At 47.2% G+C, this 12407-nt stretch overlaps 1 protein-coding gene across 2 annotated transcripts in view; it reads left to right on the plus strand.

Moving 5' to 3' along the window:
• ATG16L2 (autophagy related 16 like 2) overlaps positions 1–12407 on the plus strand; it is a 91502-nt gene that overhangs the window by 11605 nt on the left and 67490 nt on the right. For both annotated transcript variants that reach the window (XM_033947458.1, XM_033947459.1), the window contains exons 3-4: positions 5603–5708; positions 7970–8043. In XM_033947458.1, the coding sequence (XP_033803349.1) occupies positions 5603–5708; positions 7970–8043 (180 nt within the window). The remainder of the gene's footprint in view (positions 1–5602; positions 5709–7969; positions 8044–12407) is intronic.

Genomic DNA, 12407 nt, shown 5'->3' on the forward strand with positions numbered 1-12407 from the left:
ACACAGCAAGGATCAACAAAACCCCTGTCTCCCCTCCCCTTCACATATATCCCCTCTACTATCAAGAAAATTGAATAAGCCAAATTATTATAGAATGCTACACAGAAATATCATGCTAACAGAATACCACAGTCACACATAGCAGGAATAGGGTTAGGGTAGTGCAACTAGGGCAACTGTCCCCCCTGGTCAAAGAGAGCCGTAAGCCTCTGCCTGGACTTTGCAGTCCCCAGTTGTGTCTAACACCAGCTCTAACAAGATAAATTTATCTTTTTTTATGTCATCTTAGCATATTTTATGCTACAGAACGAATTATTTTTTTTAACATGTATTGTTATGGGAAAATGCGTTTCACATAACGAACTTTTCGCATAACAAACTTGCTCCTGGAACCAATTAAGTTCGTTGTGTGAGGCACCACTGTATATATAAATTCAAAAGCACAATAGTAGGTGGATATTTTCTATGATACATGAACTGATTTTATATGCGTAGCGCATCGGGATATCAGATATGACCTGCGAGTATTAGCACTCTTTGGTTTGTGTCATTTCCTCATTCATCCCTGTGTAATGCATTTTTTATGATAAATTTTATAATGATTTTTCATTTATAATTTGTGAATAATTTGTGAATAAGTTAAATAATTTAAATAATTTAAATGAACTTAGCTCCGTGGCACGGGGGAGCTTCATTTTAAAGTTGAAGCATATTCTTTATGAGCTAAGTTCATTTAAATTATTTAACTTATTCACAAATTATAAATGAAAAATCATTATAAAATTTATCATAAAAAATGCATTACGCAGGGATGAATGAGGAAATGACACAAACCGAAGAGTGCTAATACTCGCAGGTCATATCCGATATCCCGATGCGCTACGCATATGAAATCAGTTCATGTATCGTAGAAAACATCCACCTACTGTTGTGCTTTTGAAATTTTTAGAAGAGCATTGAAGACTTACTTATTTGACAAATTTGTTTAATTTTTCTGGCCGGTAATGCTGATGCCTTTTTGCTGCCTTTTTATGCAGTTTCTCTTGATGTCAACTGCTCTGTACCGCAAGGTATTGTGGGATACAAATTCTTTTTTATGATTTATATTATTATTAATACAAGCTTCATTCATAGCTGGCACTTGGTGTTCCTGCTGCCCATTTCATTAAATGTGGAGCTAGGAAAAATGCGGTGACATTTAAGGTTTTGCCTCCTTGATTTTATGGACTTGTGGTTGCAATCCCTGTTAGGAGAAAAAGCTGGCATGCATCAGTGGCCATCGCTGATTACGTCCCGTTATCATAAAAGCCCAGTAAATTAACACCATTCGCATATTTTTCCTGCCGTGCCGTTTGGCAGTGGATTCATAACTTAGCTGAGACAGCGAGGGAAAAGTTGGCAGTCTGTGGGTTTTCGCTGACGTGAACAAACGGACAGAGAAGGGAAATTCAGAAGTGGAATTAGACTCCGCCTAAGTGCACGTCGGATAAGCGCACGCTCCGGTTATCCGCACCCTACCCTCACGGTCCCGTGTTTTGGGGTTGTTTTTTTTTTTGCATTAAAGTCAATGCTGACATGTCCATTAAATCGCCATTAAATCTTGGATTTAATTCCATAGTTCAGTCACTAATTCTTTCAGTGCTTGTCTTCCAGGCCATCCTCCTCAAAAAGCTCAGTCCTGCGAACTGAAAATAGAAAGCCTACTTCCTCCTGTCGCTGACTAATCAGCGTTGCAAGCGGACAAAGAAAGGTTTCATGGCTCCGTGCAACACTGGGCGAGGGAAAAAGAGAACAGGAAGTGTGTTGTCTCCTTCAGCACCCAACTGTTGTTTGGCTTCATGTAAAGCTCTGATGGCTGTTTTGGAGAATTTGATTCTCGGCAGACAAATGTGACAATCGGCCGGAGATCTGGGGGTGTCCTGTGAGAGATATTCACTGTTCTTCAGGGAGGAATGTGTTTCCAGGTGCAGAGTAGAGGTCTGCACGGGAACGGGGATTGCGGGAATCCCGCGGGTCCCGTGTGAATCCCCCCTAACCCACAGGACTCCCTTGGGGACCCCCCTCTGGCCCACGGGACTCCCACAGGGACCCCCATCTAGCCAACGGGACTCCCACGGGGATGGAAGGATTTGGAAGCAGGGTTCGTCCATATAATATAATGGACACGTCAGCCTTAGTAAAAGAGGGGGTTTATAAGTTAATTACCTGAACAGAAAACAAAAAAAGGGTTCCACCAAAGAGATTCCACAAGGAAAACAGCAAAAGAAACTGTGGAATTGATGATCCTGTCAGAAGTAATTGCTGCTTTTTATGGGGATGGGTGGGGTGGAGGTAATTCCTTGCGGGGATGGGTGGGAACGGAGAGGATCCTGGCGGGGACGGGTGGGGATGGAGAGGATCCTGGCGGGGACGGGTGGGGATGGAGAGGTTCCTGACGGGGACGGGTGGGGACGGAGAGGATCCTGGCGGGGATGGAGAGGATCCTGGCGGGGACGGGTGGGGACGGAGAGGATCCTGGCGGGGATGGATGGGGACGGAGAGGATCCTGGCGGGGATGGATGGGGACGGAGAGGATCCTGGCGGGGACGGGTGGGGACGGAGAGTATCCTGGCGGGGATGGAGAGGATCCTGGCGGGGATGGAGAGTATCCTGGCGGGGACGGAGAGGATCCTGGCGGGGAGGGGTGAGGACGGAGAGGATCCTGGCGGGGAGGGGTGAGGACGGAGAGGATCCTGGCGGGGATGGGTGGGATTTCTGTCCCCGTGCAACTCTCTAGTGCAGAGGCTCACTGCAGTTCCTCATTTACATTTGCCGGGAGGAGCTGAACAAAGTGAGGCGAGGGCTGCTTTCAGCTGTGGACAAAAGGGGAAACTGCTCCAGATCCGTCGGTAAAAGTGACCCTGAGTTAGGGTTACCAGATTTCACGATTGTAAAACCTGGCCCCAGGGCCCCCTACCCAGGCCCACCCAGCCCCGCCCCTCCAGCCGTGTCGGGAGGGCATCTGCGCATGCGCAGAGGTGACGCCGTAATGCCACGCGATGTTACCGCGTTGCATCCGCGCAGATGCCCTTCTCGACGCGGTCCCGAGCTGGAAGCTTTTCAAAACCCGGACAAAGTGCCGGGTTTTGAACAGCCGTCCGGACAGTCTTCTAAAAAGAGGACACGTCCGGGTAAATCCCAAGGGTCCAGTCCAGTCCAGCATCGTCCTTTCCGCCTTCTCCTCCCTCAGTCCAGCAGCTGCTTTTTCCCTTCCCCCTCCCCTGCCAGCCCCACTGATTCGTGGCTAAAAATAAAGAGCTGGATTCAGTAAATGGGATAAAAATATGTGAAGACGTGTATGTACAACACACAATTATTTACCCCAGGGGTATTAACATAACCAGCCAAGCAACGATCAATTTTGCTGATCGTACAATTTTTTACGCCTCTTGGAACGTGATTTTCACGAGAGCTGTAATATCACCGAGAGCTCATTGTCAGTCCATATTTGAGCCAGAAAAAAAAAAAAATCAGTGCTCCCCTCATGCCGAATGGCCTCACCCACTCACCCTCCCGTACCCTGCAATCACCCACTCACCAGCTTGTGATTTCAGCAGCAAATTGATGAAATTCCCACATATTATCTCCAAAGAGCGGAGGCTGAAAAGGAGGAACTTAGCTTGAGGCAAAGGCCATCTCGGACCGCAAAAGGCAGGGAATCTCGTTGCGTCACAAACGGGGACACTTCCGATGCTGACCTAAAAGCAGCACCCATACCCAAAACTAGAAGAAAAAGCCTGTAATCTAAAAAGAAAAAAAAACAAAACGCGGTTCCCCAGAAATGCAGGAGACCCGACCATGTGTGGAGCCAAGCATCCTGCTGCACGGGAAAACCCTGGCGCAGCCATTAGACCACTGATTAATCAGGCCTCCCTGGTGAACCACACCCTCCTCAGATGCACTCAATAGTCCCTGACTGAAGCAAACCAACCACCAGAAAAAGCCTTACGGCAGCCGTCTTTCTCCCCCCCCCCCCAGCTGGTCCTGGGAAGGAAGAGCCCCTCCTCTTGTGTCCGACAAGACAGCACCCAAAGGGAAAAGAGCAAGGATGTACAGTGGCACTCCCAACGCCTTCCCTCCTCACTGTACCACTGTTTAAATCTTTGCCAGTGCAAGCAGCTTCTCCATCCTCCTGTTCGTGCCGGCATTGGCTTTCCCTCCTATGTCGCTTCCTGACCCCACGACCCAGACATGATTTCAGAGGGGAGCAAGGCTGGTGTGAGCACCCGAGGCGGTCCGTCCATCCCCCCCCCCTCCCACCCCACACTACACTGGAAACGCAGCATTTGCAAAAAGAGAAGGGAATAAAGAGAGGGGGCTGGAGGGAAGGAAAGAGAGAGAGGGTGCTGGCTTTATGGTGTGGGGGGCTGGAGGGAAGAGAGAGGATGCTTGCCACATGAAGTGGAGAGGGCTAGAGGGAAGGTGAGAGAGACACTGGACAGGGGCTGGAGCTGAAGGGGAAGGGAAGTGAGAGAGGGTGCTGGATCATTGGTAGGAGGTGCTGACCCTTGGGTGGTGCTGGACCTGCAAGGAGAAGGAGAGTGAAGGGAAGGTGCAGTGATGGAAGATGGATGGTGAGCAAGGAAAGAAGAAAATGTCAAATGTACAGGAGACCCCAGCAAGCGAGTTAACAGAAGACAAACAAAAACCAAAGCCTGGGACCAACATGATTTGAATAATAAAATGACCAGACAGCAAAAGGTACAAATATAATTTTATTTTCTATTTTGTGATTACAGTATGTCAGATGTGTTTCCTGACAGAGCTGGTGTTAGACAGCGAGCGTGAACTAGGACCTGACAGAAAGAGGAAAAGTCTTCTGTTTACACTTGACAGTGCCGGTGAGGGGTTGGAGAGGGCAAAGGGGTGGGTGAAGAGGATACAAAATGAACCCGCCAGGACATTTGAAAAAAAATGAAGCGCGCAGCTGATGAGGGGTAGCTCGGAGCAGACGAGGATATGATGTAATTCATATAATCCATTTGTCTAGCTAATTTTAAAACTATGTCACAGAAAGCGAATCAAATTATATTGAATCGAAAAAATCGATTCAATTGGCAAAATCAAATTGAACGGCTCCACCCCTACGATCCCTTGTGGTCTAGACGTCCATGGGGCAGACTGGGATCAAACTCACAACCTCGGGGTGCTGAGACAGCAGCTCTAACCACTAGGCCATGCCTCCCCTCCTCCTGCTTGCTTAAATCACTTTGAATATCAACATCTGTATTTTTTTTTTTGGGGGGGGGGGGGTTGAGGCGCGGCCTAGTGGTAGAGCGGTTCCATGTGACCCTGGGCAAGTCACAATCCTCCGTTGTCCCAGTACAAAATAAGACCCTGTATATATGTAAACCAGTTTGAATGTGTAACCACAGAAAGGTGGTAAACAAATCCCATCCCCCCTTGCTCATGTATGCACACCATGCTCCCTGGATAAATTGGGTGCATGGATACCATATTCTACTAGAATCATTGAAAAATGTTTTTGTTTTTTTAGAAAACTCCTGGAAAAATCCATTCTTCAACTGACTGAGGGTTGTGGGTTTGTTGTTCTTTTTTCCAGATCACCTAGAATATCCTTGCTGGTACCCAGTTCTCCAGAAAGCCTTCATGCTATGAAAGAACAGTACCAGGAACAGGTCACAGAGCTTCAGCACACCGGTGGTGAGGTATGGGGGAGGCCAGTCTGTACTCCACCGCAGACTCTAGGCACTGGCTTTGCATATATCTGGTAGTGTGATAGAAACAGGTCAAGAGGCACCGCTGTGAAAATGGGAATCTGAATTATGAATTACGGTATTTTCCAGACCAGTGCAATAAATCAACTGCCCCCTAGGTGGTGCTGTCCGAACACCGAAGAAACTAAACATGACATGAAAGCCTGGCTGGTGTAAAGTATTACCTAGGGTTAGCACGCGTGCAGAATTTCCTGGACATGTCCTCTTTTTAGAGGACTGTCCGGGTGTCGTCTGGACTGGAGAGAGCTTGTCTGAGTTTTGGATTTCCCTCCCTCCAATCCAGTCTCTGGCTCCCCTTCGTTCCCCGCTTACCAACTCGGGCGCTGTAATTTCAGTCTTCTGGCAGCTTAAGCGACGTGAGACCGCCGCCTTCAACCTGTCCTGGAAGCCTCCTCTCTGCGGCGTACTGCCAACGGGGGAACCGGAAGGCGATGCAGAGAGAATGCTTCCAGGGCAGGCCGAAGGCAGCAAGCTCGTGTCGCGTAAGCTGCCGGCTACCGAAGATTGTAATTATGTGGCTGATGTATGCACATAATTAAATTGGCTTAATCAGCACTGTTAGTTGGCCAATTGATGTTAATTGGAGTTAATTGAAGATTAGATGCACAACTTGGTAGGCGCCTTGTTCAAAACGTATAGTTATAAGGGGGGCGCGATTAGGGGTGGATCATGGACGTGTTTTCAAGCTATGCACATGTTTTTGACTTAGGTGCCATTGTGAAGGTATTTAGGCCAAGAAAACCCTGGCATGAACAGGGGCATAAGTGTTGGTCCGCCTAGCAACACATTTATGTATTCATTCAATTTTCCATACCGTTCTCCCAAACGATTTACATGAGTTGATTCAGGTACTCAAGCATTTTCCCCTCTGTCCTGGTGGGCTCTCAATCTACCTAATGTACCTGGGGCAATAGGGGGGATTAAGTGACTTGCCCAGGGTCACAAGGAGCAGCGTGGGTTTGAACCCACAACCCCACTCTAGAAATCAAAATGTAGCAAAAGTGAACCAAGTATAGGACAATGAAGCCATTGTGACATCACTGATGAGGTTGGCTCTTATTGGCGGATTGAGACATTATGACATCACAATCTCAGCTCTGGTTATCAGAGGCTGAAACTTTTCACACTATTTATTTCTTCAGTTTTCTATAGTTTTCTCCCAGAGGAGCTCAGAATGGTTCACATGAATTGATTCAGGTACTCAAGCATTTTCCCCTCTGTCCTGGTGGGCTCTCAATCTACCTAATGTACCTGGGGCAATAGGGGGGATTAAGTGACTTGCCCAGGGTCACAAGGAGCAGCGTGGGTTTGAACCCACAACCCCACTCTAGAAATCAAAATGTAGCAAAAGTGAACCAAGTGTAGGACAATCAAGCCATTGTGACATCACTGATGAGGTTGGCTCTTATTGGCGGATTGAGACATTATGACATCACAATCTCAGCTCTGGTTATCAGAGGCTGAAACTTTTCACACTATTTATTTATTCAGTTTTCTATAGTTTTCTCCCAGAGGAGCTCAGAATGGTTCACATGAATTGATTCAGGTACTCAAGCATTTTCCCCTCTGTCCTGGTGGGCTCTCAATCTACCTAATGTACCTGGGGCAATAGGGGGGATTAAGTGACTTGCCCAGGGTCACAAGGAGCAGCGTGGGTTTGAACCCACAACCCCACTCTAGAAATCAAAATGTAGCAAAAGTGAACCAAGTATAGGACAATCAAGCCATTGTGACATCACTGATGAGACTGGCTCTTATTGGTGGAATGAGGCATTATGACATCATAATACCAGCTCTGGTTATCAAAGACTGACCCTTTTCAGAGCAGGGGAGCTCAGAACGGCTTACATGAATTTATTCAGGTACTGAAGCATTTTTCCCTGTCCATCCTGGGGGGCTCACAATCTATCTAATGTACCTGGGGCAATGGGGGGATTAAGTGACATGCCCAGGGTCACAAGGAGCAGTGCGGCATTTGAAGCCACAATCCCAGGGTGCTGGGGCTGTAGCTTTAACCACTGCACTGCACAGTTTATTTCTTTGTTTTCTTCCACAGTTCATATTTCTCCTTTTCCCCGTCTACAATATCTCTTTTCTTGACATCCCCTCTCCTCCTCTGTAGTGCATGCAGAAATATTATATTTGCTAAGTAACTTATTGTATAACTTACAGAGCTCTCTGTTGATCTGCAGTTGGCTTACAAAATCATTGAGCTGAACAAAAGTCTTGTGGCCAAGGATGGGAAGCTGGAGGAGCAGGAGGTGAGGTAAGGAGAGCTTTTGAATTATTTTGGGCTTAAATTATTTGCCTTTTACAAATCTGAGCTCAACATGAGTTGTCTGATGGTGCTGTTGTAGTTTCCCGACCCTGAAGGGTTTACAATTTAACTTCTACCTGGGGCAGTGGAGGGTGAAGCAGCTCGTTAGTGGGAGACGAGGGATTTGAATCTTGGCTTAACCGGTCCTCTGCTTGCAGCTTTTGCTGCCAGTTACCGCACCAATTAAATCAACTAAGTGAGATGGCGGTACGGTGCCTGTCGACGCCTAACGTATGGCACAATTTCTAAAATCAGGCCCATACGAACTAAGACCAGCTACACATATTGAGGGGCATTTTCGAAAGGACGTCTAAGTCCAACTTTGAACGTTTTGTGAAAATCAGCCAAAAATCAGATACAGAAAATGTCCATTTTTGAATCTGAAAGATGGTGTTTTGGTTTTTTTGGTTTTTTTTTGAAAATGGCCCAGTTTGACATTAATTTTACTTGCCATTATGGAAAAAAACATCCAAATTAAAAGGTGACTGGACCAAAGCGCGCGAGACTTCAGTGCCCTGACATTGCAGCGCAGACAGTTCGGTGCAAGACCCCAAATTAATTTTAAAGAGCTCTGACGGGGGTGTGTGGGGGGGAACCACCCACTTTACTTCATACTCTTCGTGCTGCCATTGGGGGAGGTGTGGGGGCTGCAACCCCCCCACATTATAGAGAAAACTTAACTTTTTCCTAAAAAATCAGGAAAAAGTTAAGTTTACTCTATAATGGAGGGTTCCAACCCCCCAAACCCCCCCCCCCAATGGCAGCGCGAAGAGTATGAAGTAGAGAATGACACGGTGACAAAATTCATCACTGTTCCCGTCCCCGCGGATAACCGCGGGAAATAATCCCATGTCATTTTCTAGTGTCTATTTCAACCTCGGTCCTTCTACACCAGCATTCTTCAAAGCAAAGCTTGCGGGTCAGTGGTTGTGGCCATTCATACTCTGATTCTTATGGGAGCCAAGGATAATGAAGCCATTGTGACATCACTGATGTGATTGGCTCTTAGACACTGGTGGAATGAGGCATTATGACATCACAATATCTGCTCTGGATACCAGAGACTGTCATTCTGTAGTGTCTGTTTCAACCTCAGTCCTTCTACACCAGCATTCTTCAAAGCAAAGCTTGCGGGTCAGTGGTTGTGGCCATTCATACTCTGATTCTTATGGGAGCCAAGGATAATGAAGCCATTGTGACATCACTGATGTGATTGGCTCTTAGACACTGGTGGAATGAGGCATTATGACATCACAATATCTGCTCTGGATACCAGAGACTGTCATTCTGTAGTGTCTGTTTCAACCTCAGTCCTTCTACACCAGCATTCTTCAAAGCAAAGCTTGCGGGTCAGTGGCTGTGGCCATTCATACTCTGATTCTTATGTGAGCCAAGGATAATGAAGCCATTGTGACATCACCGATGTGATTGGCTCTTAGGCACTGGTGGAATGAGGCATTATGACATCACAATATCTGCTCTGGATACCAGAGACTGTCATTCTGTAGTGTCTGTTTCAACCTCAGTCCTTCTACACCAGCATTCTTCAAAGCAAAGCTTGCGGGTCAGTGGTTGTGGCCATTCATACTCTGATTCTTATGTGAGCCAAGGATAATGACGCCATTGTGACATCACTGATGTGATTGGCTCTTAGGCACTGGTGGAATGAGGCATTATGACATCACAATATCTGCTCTGGATACCAGAGACTGTCATTCTGTAGTGTCTGTTTCAACCTCAGTCCTTCTACACCAGCATTCTTCAAAACAAAGCTTGCGGGTCAGTGGTTGTGCCCAATTACACTCTGATTATCCCAGGACAGCAGGCAGCTATTCTCACTAGTGGGTGATGTCATCCGACAAAGCCCCGATACGGATGTCTCGCAAGCATGTCTTGCTTGAAGAAACTCAGAAGTTTCGAGATGCCCGCACCGCGCATGCGCCAGTGCCTTCCCGCCCGATGGTCCGGGCGTGTCTCCTCAGTTAGAACATAAGAACATAAGCATTGCCTCTGCCAGGTCAGACCAGGGGTCCATCGCGCCCGGCAGTCCGCTCCTGCGGTGGCCCTCCAGGTCCATGACCTGAAAATGTTCCCTACCTAACCTAAAAAGTCCATACCCTATTTGCTCAGTGTCCTGTGAGGTAAACCTCTATCTGTACCCCGTTATTCCCTTCGCTTCCAGGAAGTCATCCAGTCCCTTTTTGAACCCCAGAATTGTACTCTGGCTTATCACCTCTCTGGGAAGCGCGTTCCAGGTGTCTACCACCCGTTGAGTGAAGAAGAACTTTCTTGCATTCGTTTTCAATCTGTCTCATCTCAGTTTTTCTGAGTGACCTCTTGTTTTAGTTGCCCCTGCTAGTTTAAAGAATCTGTCCCTCTCCACCTTCTCTATGCCTTTCATGATTTTATAAGTCTGTATCATGTCCCCTCTCAGTCTCTGCTTTTCCAGGGTAAAGAGCCCCAGCCTGTCTAACCGTTCGGCATATGAGAGGTTCTCCATACATTTTATCATCCTCGTTGCTCTCCTCTGGACACTCTCGAGTATTGCCATGTCCTTCTTGAGGTATGGTGACCAGTATTGGACGCAGTATTCCAGATGTGGGCGCACCATTGCTCAATATAGTGGCAGGATAACTTCCTTCGTTCTGGTAGTGATACCCTTTTTGATAATGCCCAGCATTCTGCTCGCTTTTTTTGAGGCCGTTGCACATTGCGCCTCCGGCTTCATTGTGTTATCCACCAATACCCCCAGATCTTTTTCTTGGCTGCCTTCCCCGAGTACCCTCCCTCCCATCGTATAGCTGTACCTGGAGTTCCCCTTCCCTATGTGCAAGACCTTACATTTCTCCACATTGAAGCTCATCTGCCATTTTTTTGCCCACTCACTCAGTTTGTTCAGGTCGCTCTGCAGGTCTTTGCATTCCTCAACAGTTCTGACCATTCTGGAGAGTTTTGTGTCATCCGTAAACTTGATAACTTCGCACTTTGTCCCCGTTTCTAGATCATTAATAAATATATTGAACAACAGTGGTCCCAGCACTGACCCCTGCGGAACACCACTTGTGACCCCTATCCAGTCAGAGTAGTGCCCCTTTACTCCTACCCTCTGCTTCCTGTCCGCCAGCCAATTTTTGATCCATCTGTGCACGTCCCCTTCCACCCCGTGACTCCACAGTTTCTTCAGTAGGCGTTCATGGGGCACCTTGTCGAAGGCTTTTTGGAAATCTAGATATACGATGTCTACGGGGTCACCTTGGTCCAATTGTTTACTTATCCCCTCAAAGAAATGCAGTAGATTCGTCTGGCATGATCGACCTTTACAGAAACCATGCTGGCTTGATCTCATCAGATTATTTTTTTCTATATGCTCATTGATACCTTCCCTGATCAGTGATTCGGCCATCTTCCCCGGAACAGAGGTTAAGCTCACCGGTCTGTAGTTTCCCGGGTCACCTCTCGATCCTTTCTTGAAGATCGGTGTAACATTCGCTATCTTCCAGTCCTCCGGGATTACCCCTGTTCTCAAGGACAGGTTGCAAATATGCCGCAGTAGCTCTGCTGTTTCATCTCTGAGCTCTTTCAGTATTCTCGGGTGGATCCCGTCTGGGCCCGGAGCTTTGTCAGTTTTTAATCTATCTATCTGCCTGAGAACGTCTTCGAGGCTTACCTCCATGCATGATAATTTCCACTCTTGATCTCCCCTGAAGATTTTTTCTGGTTCTGGCACACTGGATGTGTCTTCTATTGTAAAGACCGACGAGAAGAACTCGTTTAGCCTACTGGCCACCTCTTTTTCCTCTTTCACCACTCCCTTCCGGTCACCCTCGTCCAGGGGCCCCACCTCCTCCCTCGCTGGCTGTTTCCCTTTCACATATCGGAAAAATGGTTTGAAATTTCTTGCTTCGTTGGCCAGTCTCTCCTCATACTCTTTCTTGGCTTTCCTGACTACTCGGTGACATTGTTTTTGATACTGCCTGTGCTCTCTCCAATTTCCTTCGGTTTTGTCTTTTTTCCACTTCCGAAATGATTTTTTTCTTGTCTCCTATCACTTTCTTTACTTCACTGGTTATCCATGCAGGGTCCTTCGTCTGATTCTTTTTGGATCCTTTCCTAAATCTTGGTATATATAGGTTTTGCTCCTTGTTTACTGTGTCCTTGAATAGGGACCAGGCTTGCTCCACAGTCCGCGTTTCCTTGGAGCTGTTTCTGAGCTTCTATCTCACCATTTGTCTCATGGCATCATAGTTCCCTTTCTTGAAGTTAAACGTTGTTGCCTTGGTTCTCTTTCCCTTAGGTAATCCTATTTGCACTTT

This window comes from Geotrypetes seraphini, chromosome 6 (genome assembly GCF_902459505.1).
Source record: "Geotrypetes seraphini chromosome 6, aGeoSer1.1, whole genome shotgun sequence".
Lineage (NCBI taxonomy): Eukaryota > Metazoa > Chordata > Amphibia > Gymnophiona > Dermophiidae > Geotrypetes > Geotrypetes seraphini.